This window comes from Capricornis sumatraensis, chromosome X (assembly GCF_032405125.1).
Source record: "Capricornis sumatraensis isolate serow.1 chromosome X, serow.2, whole genome shotgun sequence".
Taxonomy (NCBI): domain Eukaryota; kingdom Metazoa; phylum Chordata; class Mammalia; order Artiodactyla; family Bovidae; genus Capricornis; species Capricornis sumatraensis.
Genome location: NC_091092.1, coordinates 83,602,991 through 83,622,776, shown reverse-complemented (window position 1 = coordinate 83,622,776; position 19,786 = coordinate 83,602,991). Strand labels below are relative to the sequence as shown.

Genomic DNA, 19,786 nt, shown 5'->3' with positions numbered 1-19,786 from the left:
ACTGCCCTTCTTGGAAATTTGGATGAGGATTGACCTTTTCCAGTCCTGTGGCCACCGCTGGGTTTTCCAAATTTGCTGACGTATAGAGTGCAGCACTTTGATAGCATCAACTTTTAGGAATTTAAATAGCTCTGCTGGAATTCCATCACCTCCACTAGCTTTATTGACAGCAGTGCTTCCTAGGGCCCACTTAACTTCATACTCCATACTTCATACTGGCTCTGGGTGAGTGACCACACCATCATGGTTATCCAGGTCACTAAGATATATTTTGTATAGCTCTTTTCTGGGTATGCTGGACTATATAGGCTGCTATTAATACCAAGCAAATAAAATAGTTTCTCTATTCATCTGGGCAATTTTTATTTCAAAATCTGACCTATGTGAGGGAGTAGATGTCAGCCTAATTGGCCTATTATGGACATAAGGGAGACTTAAAAACAATACATGGTGCCTACACCTGAGCCTCAATGTTCCAACCTATCCTGTGGCATCAGCCATGAAGGGAGCAGTTTTACTTTATTCTAAGAAACATGTGAAACTGGTCGTGAAGGCTTAGCAATTGATTGGTTTTCTCTAAACTAAGAAGGCACCAATGTTTCCTGAGAGGTCCTAGGGCAGGCTTTAATGAAAACCCAAGGTCTTAAGTGTCTCCCCTAGAGGTCAGGGACTTTGCAGTCACCCTAAAGACCAATGCTCTGAGCTCTGAGTTTGGCCCTGGGAATGTAGAGACTCAGCCTTGGGCTTAAGAAGATCAGGCACGATGAAGGGACAAAAGAGGCAAGAAAAGAAGAGAAATAAGATAAAAGGAACTTTAGGAAGTACCATTTTAAAGGTAAAAAATAAACGGAGTTGGATCTCCACTAAAGAAGTCAAGAAACCTGTAGGTGGAAAGGAAAACCCCGGGGGGCAAAGGGATTAGCTCTGTGATTGTCACAGCCACAGCAGTCTAAGAGATATGTGGGGAACTGAGGTTTCACGCCCCTCCTAACATGTGTGTAGGGGTGTGTGTGTGTGTGTGTGTGTACTGGGGAGGGGTGCAGTGCAGAGTAGCTGAAGAGGAAAATTTGATTTTGTCCCTAAAGTACAAGGCAAATGTATCAATAGGATACTGAGAGGCTCCTCCTTCAGGTTCACCTGACCAAAAAGGCAGGCAGTAAAACTCTACCCCATTCATTGCCATCTATTCTCCCCCTGTCTATAATCAAGCTGAGCTGGGAACATGTCTGCTAGTCCCATGACTGGGTAATCTGGCTTTCTAGGCTACCTAGGATAGGAAAGCAAGAAATGCTGCTGGTCAGTCTTGGGAAAATGATGAAGAATCAATCCTTTGGTAGGATGAGATAGGATGTGCTCTGTCTGTAGAGTACAGGTTGTTGTAGATATCATATCCCATGCCCTTGCTGCTGTTGTGGTTTAAGAACAAGGCAGAAGAGTCCAGAGAGAATGATTAGGCTGCCAGGAGCCCAAGAGACCTAGGGAGGGAGTAGAGCAAGTTAGAAACCAATGGGGCAATCTCATTAGCTGCTTCTTCTCTCCATCCCTCAAAAAATGGTTTAGGCCAGTGGTTAGGGTACAATAGCAGAAAAATGTCACCTGTTTGAGGTGATGACTTGACAATTCTTACTCTAAATTGGTAAGACAATTTCACATGAAACTGGATTCAGTTTTAAGTACCCCATACTTTAAATGAATCAAAGTGGTACTTTCCAGACAGGAGAAGCTCTCTTTAGACTTCTTCAGGGCTATCTCATGACAGAGGAAGCAGATGAAGTCTGTGTGGCCCAAGGAGAAGAGCAGGACCCAGGGTTGGCTACTGTAGAGAGAAAGAAAGTTTTTCTTTACATTGAGCTCAAATCCATCAGTCATAGCAACAATACACATTGATGAGTATAGCTTCCTGACATTGTAAGTATGTGAGCAAGGGTGACACCAATACTTTGTGGGGATATTATAAAAGGGACTCAAGCATGGATTGAAGGACTTGGAAGGGAGGTTGGACTATATGACCTTGAAGGTATCTAGACTGACCTTAGTAGCAGTCTTGGCTTTTACCTACATATTGTTTACATTTTCTTAGGTAAGATATAGGGAGGGGTAGTCAATGGGGAACCTGGACACCATCATAGCTTAGGAGAAATATTGAAATGGGTGGTGAAAGTAGTTGGTTAGTTGAAAAACAAGAGTCCACTCATGCTTCATATTGTCCCTTGTTACTTCCTTAAGCTTTTGAGAAAGCAACATTAGCCATGGAATAGTCACATTGATTGAATTGGACAAGCTCTGAATTGGAGCTTCAAAACCTAGGCTTCAGCTCAGTTCTGCCACTGAAATGCTCTGTGACTTTGAGCAAATCATTTCTCCTCTCTGTGTCTCAGGTCTTGCCTCTATAAAATGAGGCTAACAAACCTTGAACTGCTTACCACAAAGGGATGTTATGAAGACCAGTGACTGTAGTGTATATGTAAGTGTAAGGATTGTGACTGGGAGCAAGGAAGGGAAAAAAAAAACTCACATGGTTTAAATACCTCTAATGAATTAGACACTGTAAAAGGCACTTGCACATGCCATTTCTCACTCACCTCTCACTATAAGGTGAATAGTATTTCTTATTTTTCACAGATTAAGGACCTGAGACTCAGAGAAGTGAAGGAATTTATACAAGGTTCACACAGCTATTAAGGAATAGAGGTAGATTTGAAATATAGGACTGACAGATACTGAGGTTTTTGTATTTTCCCACTGTACCTTGATGCTTGAACACATGATGGGAGATAACTGAATATAACTATTAGACAGTAGGGCCCCAAGAAAGCTTGCAAAAGGCCAGGATATAGAAATTGTTATTATGTCAACCTGGCCAGTTCCTTGAAAACTATAGGCCCAGATCTGTGATGTACGAATGACTGGCTCAAAATAATTAGCATTACCATTGTTGTCCCTCCATCCACCAGTGTTCTTAGCTTGCTGTTCCTCTACCCCTAGCCCTACTGAACTCCAGGGGATAATTCCTCTGGGGATGGTCCCCAGTTTCTGGCCTTTCTGTCTTACCTTTCCAGCTCACCTCAGTAGAGTTAAGGGCTGAGGACTTCAAAGAGCACAGTGAGCTCCGGCCTTTCTCCAGAGCTTTCAGCTGGATTTCCTGCTAAGGTCTCAGCTCCAGTATAGGAAGCAGAACTGGAAAACTTTCGCAGGTCCAGCTCTGTGCATTCAACGGGAGTGTGGACCCAGTGGGAGTGGCTCTCTGAGGCACAGGAGGCCAAGGTAAAAGATTCTTGTATGGGGAAGCCATGAGTTGAGCTGCCGTTGTCATCTAGGATGGAATTAAGTGGCTGGGTCTCAAATATGCTTTCACTCAGTGGGGACTCAGGGCTGGCCTTCCGGGCAGGTGGTATGGGGAAGAGAGATTCCTCCTCTGCTGTCTTGCCAGCCTCATACTGCAGTGAACCTCCTGCAACTTGAAACAGAAAGCCACCGGGTCAGAGGAAGCCAAAAGTAGGGGCTACTCTCAGTGGAGCAGCTGGTCCTGAGCACAAAATTGGGAAATATCTGGGAACTAGTGCACTCCTTCCCATCCCTGGGAATCAGAGCACATAGCACCAGGCTAAGATGACACAGTTGAGAAACACATTTACATTGGGGTATCAGATTGAGGCTACCTGGTGGTGGATCAGGGAAAAAGGAATTTCTCCAGAGAAAGAGAATCCTTTGTGGGAAGCAGGAGTTTAACAATCTCTGCACTAGATCTCGCAATGAGCTTTATTTCCTGGTGCTATTGCTGTGTATATGTTGTGTTATACGGCAAAAGGCAATTTTCAGGTGGAATTAAGATTATGGACGTTAAACTAGGTAGATTATCCTGGATTTCCCAAGTGGGCCTAATGTAATCACATGTGTCCTTATAAAGGGAATATGTGAAATGAAAAGGACTTGATCACCATTGCTAGTTTTGAAAATGGGAAGGGGTCGTAAGCCAAAAAGCAGGTGGTATATAGAAACCAGGACTGGCCCTCAGCAAGGAAATGGGACCTCAGCCCTATAACTGCAAGGAACTGAATTTTTCTATCTTTCTGAATGATTCAGGAAGTAGATTATCTTCTGAAGCCTCCAGAAAGGGATATAGCCTTGGCAACACCTTGATTTCAGCCTCGTTAGACTCTAAGTGGAGATCCAGCCAAGCTTACAAAGCTTCTGATCTATGGAAATGGTCAGATAATAAATGAGTGTTATTTTAAGCTATTAACTTTGCAATACTTTGGCCACCTCATGCGAAGAGGTGACTCATTGGAAAAGACTCTGATGCTGGGAGGGATTGGGGGCAGGAGGAGAAGTGGACGACAAAGGATGAGATGGCTGGATGGCATCACCGACTCGATGGACATGAGTTTGGGTAAACTCCAGGAGTAGGTGATGGACAGGGAGGCCTGGCGTGCTGTGACTCATGGGGTTGCAAACAGTCAGACAAGATCAAGCGACTAAACTGAACTGAATTTACTATAGAAGTGATAGAAAATTAATATGCCTTTCATGCATAAACCCGATTCAACATCAGGTTACAAACTAAGAGCCTATGGGATGTGTGTTTGTTTGACCCCTGCATTGTGGCTTTGGTTGCTTTTAATTACAACTCATTGCTAGAACTGAACACTGTTTCATACAAAAATTTAGATTCTTGGCTTCTCTTGAAAATTCAGGTTTTGAAACATTGAATATTCCTACATTGTAATAAACAGCTAAAGCTGGGTAGGTAGTAGATTCCCTTTAGACAGGGGATGAACTATTCAGTTTGTCACAATTCTTACTCCTCTCTATTGTACCTTATGTTGGATCCAATTCACATATTAATCTCACCTATACAAGTCCAGTATGCATAAAAGTCAGTGACTTCTTATAAGCACCTTCCCCAAATGAGAAAATGTCTTACCCTATTTCCCCTATGGAGACCATGAAGGAGCTACCTGCCCTCATATTCTCAGAGAAGCATACTGCATTATTATTTTGAAGACAGAGAAGGTGCTGAGAAAGGTTATTTATTTCTCCTCTCCTAAGGCAGGGGGAGGGAAACAGGCAGCTCTCAAATGCTGCTTCATCTTCTTCCTTCTGGGCCCTGGAGCCAACATGTTTCATTGCCCATGCCCAGGGACTGGTCAACTGCTCTTATCTGAAAAACTGGCCTCCAAAGTCAGAGACAAGATGGTTCACCCTGAGCCACAATGTTCTGGGAGACATCAGAGAGTAGAGGTGAGGGAAGCAGAGTTTTAGAAGGGTCATAAAAGGATAATAAGGAAATGGCAACCCACTCCAGTATTCTTTCTTGGAGAATCCCATGGACAGAGGAATCTGGCAGGCTACAGTCCATGGGGTCACAAGAGTTGGACACGACTTAGCGACTAAACCACAAAGGGATAATAGTGTTCCCCTTGTGCCCTGCATCCCTTGAAATTCTAGATTTATCTCCACTTAAATGGTAGAGTCAAACATATCTGCTAGTCTTTTTGAAAATCATGTAGCAGGCCCTAGATCTGAACCTGTTAAAGGCAGGTCTATATAAGCAGGATCTTTACACAGAGAGGTTGAAAAAAGTTGTGTTGCTTTGGATTCAATATCTAGTAGACTGATGAGGAGTCCTAAGCATCTGTATATCTATTAGAATATGTCTTCCCTTACTAAGTCAACTCCATTTACTAGCCTGGGTTCCTATTTTGGTGTTTCTGTTTAGCTCTCAGCTCCCTTGAGGGCACTGAAGATACACCAAGACTCAGTACTCTTAATTAAAAATTTAACTCCTTGTTTGGTTTTGGCCAGCCACCATCCCACCTCCCCCATATTTGCCCTCAGTGACCTGGACTTTCTGTCCCACATTCTTGGCTAATGGCTGGACTTGTGCTGAAAACAGATCATGATGTTATTCCTGACTTTAAATCTCCTATGGGCTGGGCCAGACCTCTTTGGGTATCATTACTGTCTGAGAAAAAATGTCTAATTTTGTCAATTCCTCTGGACACTGGACTCTGTTACTCACATCTGGTATATCACTGTACTGATAACCATTGCCTGAGACCTCACTCACTTTAATTATAGTGACGTCTCATTCCAGCCAGCCTTCCTCCTTTTCTGACATGCTGCAGAATCTGTACCTATTTGTATAAATGACTAGCTAGAAAAGAACTTAGAAATCAACTCTATCATTTTAAAGGTTAAGGAGAAAGATTTAAATATTAAGGAGAAAGAAGCTAGATGACTTATCTGGAATTACACAGTGATTCAGAGGTAGATTTAGAACCTAGGTCTCCAGATGCCTTTCTCAAGGGTTTTCCCATAATGTTGTAGTCCTTTATGAACTCCTGTACCTTAATGAACCAGGGCCCATAAACTCACAGGGTCACCCTCAATTATCTCTGAAGTCTTGTGCCCATTGCTACCCCCGGATAGTCTACCTTTGAGGCTTTTCATCACTGTAGGGAAAGTCCGTTAACTCTCAATCCCAGAAAATTCCTCTATTCAGCTAGTCAGAAACTTGTTCCTGATTCATGTAATATGTGAATCAGCTACCCTTACCACGCTGGCAATGTCTGTTGAAGAACTGCTTGCAGTAGAGGAAGAAGAGCCCCAGGAAGGCCAGGGTAAACACCACGAGCAGACTGCTCACCAGTGCAACAAGTGTGGCCTCCTTAGGGGATACTGTGGGTACATCTGCCTTCACTAAGCTCAGCTGGAAGGCACCTGTGAGACAAAAAAGTGGGGGAGGTCAGTCACTATAGGCAGTCAGTAGTCATCCTGACACTGGGTCTGGACATCCTCAAGCCAGCACCCTCTCCCTAGGGTCTTCCTCAATTAGGGCTGCTAAATTGGTTCTACTCCCTTGTAGAGCAAGGAAAAGTGTACAGAACAAAGTGGAGGAATTCGAATCTATTGCTGACATGGTATAAATTAGTATAGCTACTTGAAGATTCACATATCCTATGGTCTTTCCATGTCATATTTAGTTATATAACCTAGAAAGATAGAAACAAACTAAAATGTTCATCAGGGCACAGGATAAATAAATCATGATATAATTCTATAATGTAATATTATATAGCATTTGAAATAAAAGACCTATATGCTGCTGCTACTGCTGCTAAGTTGCTTAATAATCCAGAGGGGAAAAGTAAATTGGAGAGTATATAGTTTGATATCATTTATGCAAAATATTACAAAATTTTAAAAATAGCATATATTGGCTATGAATATATATATGTATTTACACGTATCAAAATATGGTTGGAGAGTATGGCAGAGTCATAATGCTCACCAGTTATCCACACGCTTCTCTACATATCCCATATACCCTTGTAGTAAGGCCATCAGAGTAATTTTGGCCAATGAACTGTGAGTGGGAGTAATATATGTTACCTGCAGGCTGAAACAGTTAACTGCTAATATGTCTGTCTCCTCTATCTTTTACCCTGTCCCACCAATCTGGAAGTCATATAATTTGATGGTATAGTCACAAGATGGAAGAAGACCTTTGCATAGCAAAAAGCAAACTTTTATTATATTAAACCATTGAGATTTGGGAGTTTGTTACTGTAATATATCCTACCAACAAGATATATAAAATTCATGTTACTGGTTGCCTCTGGGGAGGTAAAGAGAGACTTAAACTCAGAAAGAACAGAAAAGTGAGCTCCGTTTAACCTGTGGAATCTTCGTTTTAAAACATTACTGAAGCAAATATGTACGATTTAAAGATTTATCCAAATAAACTTTGGAAAATTCTTAAAGAGATGGGAATATCAGACCACCTGACCTGTCTCTTGAGAAACCTGTATGCAGGTCAGGAAGCAACAGTTAGAACTGGACATGGAACAACAGGCTGGTTCCAAATAGGAAAAGGAGTACGTCAAGGCTGTATATTGTCACCCTGCCTATTTAACTTATATGCAGAGTAAATCATGAATGCTGTGCTGGAGAAAGCACAAGCTGGAATCAAGATTGCCAGGAAAAATATCAATAACCTCAGATATGCAGATGACGCCACTCTTATGGCAGAAAGTGAAGAAGAACTAAAAAGCCTCTTGATAAAAGTGAAAGAGGAAAGCGAAAATGTTGGCTTAAAGCTCAACATTCAGAAAACGAAGATCATGGCATCTAGTCCCATCAGTTCATGGCAAATAGATGGGGAAACAGTGGAAACAGTGGCTACTTTATTTTTGGGGGCTCCAAAATCACTGCAGATGGTGATTGCAGCCATGAAATTAAAAGACGCTTTCTCCTTAGAAGGAAAATTATGACCAACCTAGCTAAGTCATTTCAGTCGTGTCCGACTCTGTGTGACCCCATAGACGGCAGCCCACCAGGCTCCCCTGTCTCTGGGATTCTCCAGGCAAGAACACTGGAGTGGGTTGCCATTTCCTTCTCCAATGCATGAAAGTGAAAAGTGAAAGTGAAGTTGCTCAGTCGTATCTGACTCTTAGCAACCCCATGAAATGCAGCCTACCAGGCTCCTCCATCCATGGGATTTTCCAGGCAAGTGTACTGGAGTGGGGTACCAACCTAGACAGCATATTAAAAAGCAGAGACATTACTTTGCCAACAAAGGTCTGTCTAGTCAAGGCTATGGTTTTTCCAATGGTCATGTATGGATGTGAGAGTTGGACTATAAAGAAAGCTGACCATGGAAGAACTGATGCTTTTGAACTGTGGTGTTGGAGAAGACTCTTGAGAGTTCCTTGAACTGCAAGGAGATCCAACCAGTCCATCCTAAAGGAGATCAGTCCTGGGTGTTCATTGGAAGGACTGATGTTGAAGCTGAAACTCCAATACTTTGGGCACCTGATGCGAAGAGCTCACTCGTTGGATAAGCCCCTGATACTGGGAAAGATTGAGGGCAGGAGAAGAAGGGGACGACAGAGGATGAGATGGTTGGATGGCATCACTAACTCGATGGACATGAATTTGGGTGGATCTGGAAGTTGGTGATGGACAGGGAGGCCTGGCATGCTGCAGTTCATGGGGTCTCAAAGAGTCAGACATGACTGAGCAACTGAACTGAACTGAACTGTATACTGATACTGTATAACTGAACATTTTTATTTTTTAGTATTTTTTTGCATTTAAAATATTTTATTTTAAAATAAAATAACATTTAAAATACTTAATTCTTTTAAAAGATATCACTCAAAAAAATGTGAGTTGACATATAGACAGTAGATAGATACAAATGATAGACATATAAATAGATAGTGATATGGGTACAGACTAGATCCTAGTACTTCAGCCTGTTCCCATTCCTAACCATTAGGGACTTCTATAAACTTCAAATAAATAATCCACAAGTGTACAAATGTTATAATTTATAAAGTGCTTCTAGCCTATTATTTCATTAGAAAAAGCATCCCACAAGGTATGAAGAACAACAGTTTTCATGACTTACATTTTTTTCAGATAAGGGAAATGAAGTTCAGTGAGTTCCAATGATTTTTAGAAGGTCACACAGAAAATATATTGTGAAACTATTATTCAAATGTAACAGATTCCTTTGACAATCTACCCTATAGGAAGGATTAGAAGAGGGTAGGGGAAGACTTTACTACCCCATTTTGCTGTCGTCCAATGGATTGGGGAAGAAAGGGGAGAAGAGAACTGGATACACACACTGAACTTCAGAGGTGGGTGTCTGTTTTGTGCACGGGATACATTCTTGATCTTGTAGGCCTCCAATACGTGTCTTTTGGTAGAATCTGTGGTCAGAACAATAAGGAATGGCAAGGTGATCAAACAAGCAATGTACTTGGATTGGTCTGTCTTGAACCATAGGCAGCTTCTAAGAGTCTCGCCCTCTAGGAAGCCATCTCTCATTCTGACTCCTCTTGAGTTCTCTGCCTCTGTGTCTGTTTCTGACTTATAATTCTAGACTCCTCACCTCTTCCCCCATTCATCAAACCCTATAGCCAAAAGAGGAACTGGTCTCACAAGAGAAGGAAACATTGCTTTGATGCCAACTGCTTCCTAATTTTTTAGATCTACAGTGAGATTTACCTTGAAACTTGGGTCTGAGTAAAGTATGCCAGCATGATAAAAAAAGCTGTTTACAACTCATCTATAACTGACTGTGTGCTAGGCACTTTATAGAAGGATCTTGAGAAGATACTGTTTTGCCCTCATGGGAGCTTAACCTCATCAATATATGGACAGTTAGAATACTTCAACTAGGCTCTGAGAGGTAAGGGTCAGTGAGACCTCCAAGGGCTAGAGAAGGACCAGAAGAACTTGACCTCATACAGAAGCCTCACCTGGGCAGACAGTTCCCACAGATGGCATTAGAGGTAGCTGTACAATTGGCCTTCTGGATACGATTGATAACAGCACAGGTGATGCAAGTCTGACATCTATGGTGTCCCCAGCTGCTTTTGTATCTGCGGGGAGGGCAGGCTGTGCAGTATGCATCTCCACCCTCTCCATAACCACAGTCCTGTAGAGAAATGTGAGTTACTAACATTACAGAAATTTTGAGAGAGGATTAGCTATGGGACTAGTGGATACTGCATAGAGCAACATTTTACAAACTGCAAGTTGCAACCCATTACTGAATCATGACATCAGTTTAAAAGGTTTCAACCAGTATTGAAAGCTGAAATAAGATAAAATAAAATAATGACACCAAATATCAGAGTGAAGATCATGTATTAAGGCTAGGTATTTATATCAGTCATCATAAGCTAGGTCAGTTCAGTACAGTTCACTTGCTCAGTCATGTCCAACTCTTTGCCACCCCATGAACTGCAGCACGCCAGGTCTCCCTGTCCATCACCAACTCCCTTAGTTTACTAAAACTCATGTCCATTGAGTCTGTGGTGCCGTCCAAACATCTCATCCTCTCTAGTTCCCTTCTCCTGCCTTCAATCTTTCCCAGCATCAGGGTCTTTTCCAATGAGTCAGCTCTTCACATCAGGTGGCCAAAGTATTGGAATTTCAGCTTGAGCATCAGTCCTTCCAATGAATATTCAGGACTGATTTCCTTGAGGATGGACTGGTTGGCTCTCCTTGCAGTCCAAGGGACTCTCAAGAGTCTTCTTCAACACCACAGTTCAAAAGCATCAATTCTTCTGCACTCAGCTTTTTTTATAGTCCAACTCTCACATTTATACATGACTATTGGAAAAACCATAGCTTTGACTAGATGGACCTTTGTTGGCAAAGTAATGTCTGCTTTTTAATATGCTATCTAGGTTGGTCAAAACTTTTCTTCCAAGGAGTAAGAGTCTTTTAATATCATGGCTGCAATCACCATCTGCAGTGATTTTGGAGCCTGAAAAGATACAGTCTGTCACTGTTTCCACTGTTTCCCCATCTATTTGCCATGAAGTGATGGAACCAGATGCCATGATCTTCATTTTCTGAATGTTGAGCTTTAAGCCAACTTTTTCACTCTCCTCTTTCACTTTCATCAAGAGGCTTTTTTAGTTCCTCTTCACTTTCTGCCATAAGGGTGGCATCATTTGCATATCAGAGGTTATTGATATTTCTCCCAGCAATCTTGATTCCAGCTTGTGCTTCATCCAGCCAGCGTTTCTCATGATGCACTCTGCATATCAGTTACAGAGTGAAGTAAGTCAGAAAGAAAAACATCCATACAGTATACTAACACATACATATGGAATTTAGAAAGATGATAACAATGACCCTATATGTGAGACAGCAAAAGAGACACAGATGTAAAGAACAGACTTTTGGACTCTGTGGGAGAAGGCAAGCATGGGATGATTTGAGAAAATAGCGTTGAAACATGTATATTATCATATGTGAAACAGACTGCCAGTCCAGGTTCGATGCATGAGACAGGGTGCTCAGGGCTGGTGCACTGGGATGACCCTGAGGGATGGGATGGGGAGGGAGGTGGGCAGGATGTTCAGGATGTGGAGCACATGTACACCCATGGCTGATTCATGTCAATATGTGGCAAAAACCACCACAATATTGTAAAATAATTAGCCTCCAATTAAAATACATAAATTTTAAAAAAAGAACATTGTCAAACACAATACACAAAAAATAAACTCAAAATGGATTAAGCACTTAATTATAAGACTGCATGCCAGAAAACTCATAGAGGAAAACATAAGGAGAACACTCTATGATACAAATTACAGAAATATCCTTTTGGATTCACCTCCAGAGTAATGAAAATAGAAATAACTATAAACAAATAGGACCTAATTAAACTTAAAAGGTTTTTCATGGCAGTAGAAACAATAAACACATCAAAAAGGTAACCCATGGGATGGGATAAAATATTTCCAAACAATGCAACTGACAAAGGATTAATCTCCAAAATATATAAACAGCTCAATATATATTAAAAAAAGGCAAAGAACCTTGTCAAAAAATGGGGAAATTATCTAAATAGATCTTTCTTCAAAGAGGAATAACGGATGGCCAAAAAACACATGAAAAGGTGCTCAACATCACTTATTATTGGGCTTCCCAGGTGGCGCCAGCCATAAAGGATCCACCTGTCAATGCAGGAGACACAGGAAATGCAGGTTCAAACCCTGAGTCAAGTAGATCCCCTAGAGAAGGGAATGGCAACCCACTCCAGTGTTCTTGCCTGGAAAATCCTGTGGATAGAGGAGCCTGGTTGGCAACAGTCCATGGTGTCACAAAGAGCTGGACATGACTGAGTGACTGAGCATTTTTGGAATTAATAATAACTAATTATTAGAGAAATACAAATCAGAGCTGCAATGCAGTATCACCTTACACTGGTCAGAATGACCATCTTCAAAAAATCTATAGACAATAAATGCTGGAGAGGACGTGGAGAGAAGGGAACCCTTTTGCATTGTTGATGGGGATGTAAATTGATAAAGCTAATATAGAGAACAGTACGGAGGTTCTTTAGAAAATTAAAAATGAGTTACCAGAAGATCCAGCAATGCCACTCCTGGGCATATATATGGCAAAAACCATACTTCAGAAAGATACTTGAACTCAAATGTTCATTGAACACTATTTACAATAGTCAAGGCATGGAAATAACCTAAATGTCCATCTACAGTGGAAGGTTAAAGAGATGTACATTTGCATAATGGAATATTATTTCATCATAAAAATTGAGATAGTGCCCTTTGCCACAACATGAATGGAACTATAGATTATCATGCTAAGTGAAGTAAGTCAGACAGGAAAAAAAATACTATATCATTCATATGTGGAATCTAAAAAGTGATACAAATAAACTTATCAAGAAACAGAAAGGGACTCACAGACTTAGAAAATAAACTTATAGTTAACAAATGAAACGTTGAGTGGAGGGATAAATTAGGAGGTTGGTTTTAACAGATACACATTACTATATATAAAATAGATAATCAACAAGGATCTACTGTATAGCACAGAGAACTCGTCTCAGTATTCTCTAATAACCTATATGGAAAAAGGATTTGAAAAATAATATATTATGTATATATGTATAATGAAATCACTTTTCTATATATCTGAAACTAACACAACATTGTAAAACAAGTATACATGTAAAATAAATATTAATAACAATGAAATGAATTTGGGTATATTATTATTAACTACAAGCTTACAGAAATTAAATAAAATTAGCAAAGAATATTTGAACAATTATATACCAACATATTAGATAATCTAGATGAAGGGGGTAAGTTCCTAGAAATCCACAAATTACCTAAGTTGAGTCAATAAGAAATAGATAATATCAACAGAGTTATAACAAGGAAAGAACGTGAATCAGTAATCATAAATCTCTCAATGTAGAAAAATCCAGGAAGAGATAGCTTCTCTACTGACTCTAACACACATTAAAAGAATGACTCCTAATCTTTTTCAAAATATACCAAAAAATTAAATGAAATTTAATACCTAACTTATGTTATGAGGCCAGCAATAACCTGATAAAATACCAGATAAAAACACACAACAAGTAAAGAAAATTATACACCAATATTCATCATGTATATTCACTTAAAACTTTCAAAAAATATAAGCATAATGAAGCCTATGGCGTATTAAAAGGATTACACACCAAGAGAATTTTATCATAAGCATGCATGGATGATAAGAAAATCAGTGTTAACATCATTCACTAATAGAATAAAGAGGAAAAAAAAGACATGATCATCTCAATTGCTAAATTAAACTAGAAATAAAAGGGAACTTCCCCATTATGGTAAGAAAACATACGTGAAAAATCCAAAGTTTATATCAAACTCAATGGTAAAATACTGACACCTTCCCCCTATGACAAACCAAAAGAATGGCTACTTTTACTACTACAAGTCAGCATCTTAATAGAAGTTCTAGCCAAAGTTATTATAGAAGGAAAATATATAGAATGGATATGAATTGGAAATAAAGAAGTTCCTGGACCACTAGGGACTCCCTGGAGGTCCATTGGTTAAGACTCTGCACTTACAATGTAGGGGGTGAAGGTTCAATCCCTGATTGGGGGAATTAAGATCCCATGTGCTGTGCAGCATGGCCAAGGAAAAAAAAAAGTAAAACTATATTTGTAGATCACAAGATCCTATGTGTAGAAAAATCCAATTATTCCACACAAATACCTACTAGTAAATTTTTATAGGCTAAATTATGTGCTGTGCTATGCTTATTCACTTAGTCATGTCCAACTCTTTGTGACCCCATGTACTGTAGCCTGCCAGTCTCCTCTGTCCATGGAATTCTCCAGGCAAGAATACTAGAGTGAATAGCTGTTCTGTTCTCCAGGGGATCTTCCCAACCCAGGAATCGAACCCAGGTCTCCTGCATTGCAGGTGGATTCTCTATCAGTTGAGCCACCAGGGAAGCCCAAGAATACTGGAGTGGGTAGCCTATCCCTTCTCCAGTGGATCTTCCCAACCAAGGAATCGAACTAGGGTCTCCTGCATTGCAGGTGGATTCTTCACCAGCTGAGCTAGCAGAGAAGACCACAGAATTACCTCCCACCCCCCAAATCATATGTTGAAGCCATAACTCTTTTAAGAATATGACTGTATTTCCAAGCTGGAACATTTACAGAGATAATTCAATCAAAATGGGATGGTAGGGTGTATCCTAATGCAATATGACTAATATCCTTACAATAAGAGATTTTTTTTTGGGGGGGGGCAGTCCCAAGATGGAGGAGGAATATGATAGGAGGTTCACTTTCTCCTCCCAAAATACAACAAAAGATCATCTGCATGTGGAGCAACTCCCACAGAACAAATTCTGAATACTGGTAAAGGACACCAAATGCCCAGAAATGCAAACCAATCTCCTCAGAATGAGGATAAAGATGAAAAGAGAGACAAAGGGTTTTGGGACAGGGACTCTCTTTGGGGAGGGAGTCATGAAGGAGAAGAAGTTCACACACAATAGAAAACCTTCTCAAAGGTAGGGTCAGTGGGAGCTTAGGAAACTCAGAGGGAAGAGCGAGAAAATTTCACCACAGAAATAGTACTGAGAAGAGGCTTACATGCTTGCATCCACAGACAGCGAGTGGGATCTGGGTGCAGAGGCATGGGCTGTGTCTTTGGTTCTCAGGGAAAGGACCTGGGTTGAATGCTGTGAGGACACTCTGAGGGGGCTAATGTCACATAGCACAGACAGACTGGGGAAAACGTGGGATTGCCAGAGAAACAAACGACCATTCCCACGGGACAGCTCTAACGCCTCATTTTAATTCCTGGTGTGCTTGTACAATCAGAATATCAAAATAGGGTGAGCTTGCTGCCATTTACAGCCCAGGAAGCAGAGAGGCAGGTGTGCACCAGCCAGAGGCAAAAGGCAAAGGGCCGCTGCAATCTCAGCTCTCAATCTCAGCTCGAGACCACATCTGCTGCCAAGCTGTGAGCAGCCAGCCAGCCACTACCCATGTCTTCCTGGGATCCTGGACAGCTCAGATCTACTGGGAGTGTCACAGCTTGAGACCACCTCCTCTGAGGAGACTCATGGTACACCTGGGACTGTGACCTCACAACGCCCCTGGGAGCCCAAATGGATTGGAGGTGCACACCCATCGTGAGCTGTGGCAATCCCTGTGTGGTCCATCCATTCATACACGCCAGCAATATTCCTCCCTCTCCACAGCACAACTGAGCAACTGAGCCCAAATAAGTGGCCACTCTTGCCCCCTCGTGTCAGGGTGGAGATCAGACACTGAAGAGAGACTTGCAAGCAGAGGCAGCCAGTGAGAGCAAAGAAAGAAGGAGGAACCACACGGAAATGGCAAGTGCAACAGATTAAAATCCTGTAGGACTTCCTAGATATATCAGAAGGCCTTCTGAGTGAGCAACTCAGCTGGAGCAGGAAAAGAGAACATTCATTTCAGTGCCACCGGATACATACTTTCCACCTTCTATAAATTTTTTATTATAATTTTATTTTAATTTTTAATTTTGTTATTTTAAAATTTTAATTCTTTTTTTCTTTTTCCTCATTTCCCCCCTTTCTTTGACCCCCTTTTTAATTTTTTCCCTCGTACTGTCCTATATGTTTCTTTATTATTCCTTTAACTTTCATTTTTACTCTACTTTTATTTTTCTAAAAAAACTTATTTTAAAATAAATTATTTAAAAATGTGCTTGATTTTGTTTTTTATATTGTACTTTTGAGAGTCTAATTTTTATTCTAGGTTTTCAATTTTTGCATTTTGATCTTTTGTTATTAATTTTGTATCTTAAAATTCTAACTTTTTAGTATTCATTTTCACTTAGGGATTTGATTATTGGCTTGATTGCTCTCTTACCTTTTGACCCTCCCTTTTTCTCCTCTTTGTCACCTCTTTCCTCCTCCTCCCTCTTCTCGATATAACTCTGTGAATCTCCTAGGATGTTCCTGGCTGTGGAGAGTTGTTTCAGCATTAACCTATGGGTTTTGTCTTCAGTTCTGTGTGGACTGAGAAGTGAAAACCTGAGGCAAGAGGCTCAACTCCAGAACTTTGGGCCATCATAGAAATCCTGACCCCAGGAAACATTAATAGATGAGAGTCCGCCCAAAAGCCTCTATACCTCTACTGAAACCAAGCACCACCCAAGAGCCAAAGTTCCAGTGGAAGACTCCCCATGCTCATCCTTCAGCAAAGCAGGAAAATAACCCTGAACATTAACAGACAGGCCGCCCAAAGGCATGCCAAACCCAGAGACACACCGAAACTCACTACTGGACACTGTACTGGCCTTCAGAGAGATGAGATCCAGCTCCACCCACCAGAACACAGACAGAAGTTACCCCACCCAAGAAACCATCACAAGGCACTAGTCCAACCCAACCCAGAAGGAGCAGACTCCACAATTAAGAGAAACTACAACCTTCCAGTCTGCAGAAAGGAGACCCCAAACACAGAAAACTAAACAAAATGAAAAGATAGAGAAGTATCCAGCAGGTGAAGGAACAGGATAAAAACCTACCAAACCAAACAAAAGAGGAGGAGATAGAGAGTCTACCTGAAAAAGAATTCAGAATAATGATAGCAAAGATAATTCAAAATTTTGAAAACAAAAGGGAGATACAGATAACTAGACTAGAGATACAGATTGAGAAGGTGCAAGAAATGTTTAATAAGGACCTAGAAGAATTAAAGAACAGCCAGTCAACAATAAAAAACACAATAACTGAGATTAAGAACAGTCTAGAGGAAACCAAAAGTAGAATAACTGGTAGAAGACTGGATAAGTGAGCTAAAAGCAGATGGTGAAAATAAATGAAGCAGAGTAGAATAAAGAAAAAAGAATAAAAGGAAATGAGGACAGCCTCAGAGAGGCTAACAGAGGCGACAGTGTTAGGCACCCCAACTTTTGAATCATAGGTGTCCTAGAAGAAGAAGACAAAAAGAAAGTGTAAGAGAAAATACTTGAGAGATAATAGTCAAAAACTTCCCTAAAATGGGGAAGGGAATAGCCACCCAACTCCAAGAAGCTCAGAGAGTCCCATACAGGATCATCCCAAGGAGAAACACACCAAGATACATATTAATCAAACTAATAAAAATTAACCACAAAGAGCAAATATCAAACGCAGCAAGGAAAAAGCAACAAAAAACATACAGGGTGATCCCCAAAAGGCTAACAGCTGAACTTTCAACAGAAACTCTGCCGGCCAGAAGGAAATGGCAGGATATACTTAAAGTGATGAAAGGGAAAAACCTACAATCAAGATCACTCTATCCAGCAAGGGTCTCATTCAGATGTGAAGGAGAAGTAAAAAACTTTACAGATAAGCAAAAACAAAGATGATTCAGCACCTCAAAGCTGGCTCTTCAACAAATGCTAAAGGGAAACACAGACAAGGTCAATAAAAGGGAATCCAAAACAATGAAGTAAATGGTAATGAGATCATACTTCTCACTAGTTACATTAAAAGTAAATAGGTTAAGTGCTCCAAACAAAAGACACAAATTGGCTGAATAGATATAAAAATAAGACCCTATATATGCTGTCTACAAGAGACTCACTTCAAACTTAGGGGCACATACAGACTGAAAGTGAGGGGCTGAAAAATACTATTTCATGCAAACAGAGATGAAAAGAAAGTGGGAGTATCAATGCTCATATCCAATAAAATAGACTTTAAAATAAAGACTCTTATGAGAGACAATGAAGGACACTACATAATGCAGGGACCATTCCAAGAAGAAGACATAACAATTATTATTATATATGCACCCAACATAGTAGAACCAAAATACATAAGGTAAATGCTAAGAACTATTAAAGGGAAGTTCATCTTTTAGTACATATCTTTTTGCCTTTTCATACTGTTCATGGGATTCTCAAGGAAAGAATACTGAAGTGGTTTGCTATTCCCTTCTCCAGTGGACCACATTTTGTCTGAACTCTCCACCATGACCCGTCCATCCTGGGTGGCCCTACATGGCATGGCTCATATCTTCATTGGGTTAGACAAGGCTGTGATCCATGCGATCAGTTTGGTTAGTTTCCTGTGATTGTGGTTTTCATTCTGTCTCCCCTCTGATGGATGAGGATAACAGGCTTGTGGAAGCTTCCTGATGGGAGGGACTGGCTGTGGGGAGAACTGGGTCTTGCTCTAGTGGGCAAGGCTATGCTCAGTAAATATTTAATACAATTTTCTGCTGATGGGTGGGGCTGTGTTCCCTCCCTGCATAAGGCCAAACTATGGTAGGGGTAATGGTGACCTCCTCCAAAAGACTTATGCCAGTATGATGCAAACAGTTGATCCATTGGAAAAGACTCTGATGATGGAAAAGATAGAAGGCAGAAGGGGGAGAGGATGACAGAGGACCAGATGGTTGGATGGCATCACTGACTCAATAGACATGAGTTTGAGCAAGCTCTGGGAGATGGTGAAGGACAGGCAAGCCTGGAGTGCTGCAGTCCATGGGGTTACAAAGAGTCAGGCACAACTGAGTGACTGAACAACAACAAAAATAAAGGGTAAATTGACACTAACACAATAATGGGGGGTGGGGGGCTTTAATACTCCAGTCACACAATGAACATATCATCCAGGCAGAACGTTAATAAGAAAACACAAGCTTTAAATGATACATTGGAACAGTTGTATATAATTGATATCTATAGGGCATTTCACACAAAAACAATGGAGTTCACCTTTTTATCTCAAGTGCACATGGAATATCCTCTAGGACCAATCATATCCTGGGCCACAAATCAAGTCTTGGTAAGTTTTTAAAAAACTGAAATCTTTTCAAACATCTTTTCTGATCACAATGCTATAAGATTAGATATCAACAGTACAAAATAACAAACACATGGAATTGTGTTCACTATTCAGAAAAACCACCCTTCTGAAT

General features: G+C 40.7%; 1 protein-coding gene across 2 annotated transcripts in view; it reads right to left on the bottom strand.

Moving 5' to 3' along the window:
* Positions 1-3,074: 3,074 nt before the first annotated feature.
* The window catches only part of EDA2R (ectodysplasin A2 receptor), a 77,705-nt gene continuing 60,993 nt past the window's right edge, over positions 3,075-19,786 (bottom strand). The window contains exons 2-5 of one of the 2 annotated variants that reach the window (XM_068962849.1): positions 10,278-10,456; positions 9,640-9,725; positions 6,559-6,723; positions 3,075-3,457 (exon numbers count right to left, since the gene is read on the bottom strand). In XM_068962849.1, coding sequence (XP_068818950.1) covers positions 3,075-3,457; positions 6,559-6,723; positions 9,640-9,725; positions 10,278-10,456 — 813 coding nt within the window. The remainder of the gene's footprint in view (positions 3,458-6,558; positions 6,724-9,639; positions 9,726-10,277; positions 10,457-19,786) is intronic. The other variant, XM_068962850.1, reaches the window with a different exon arrangement.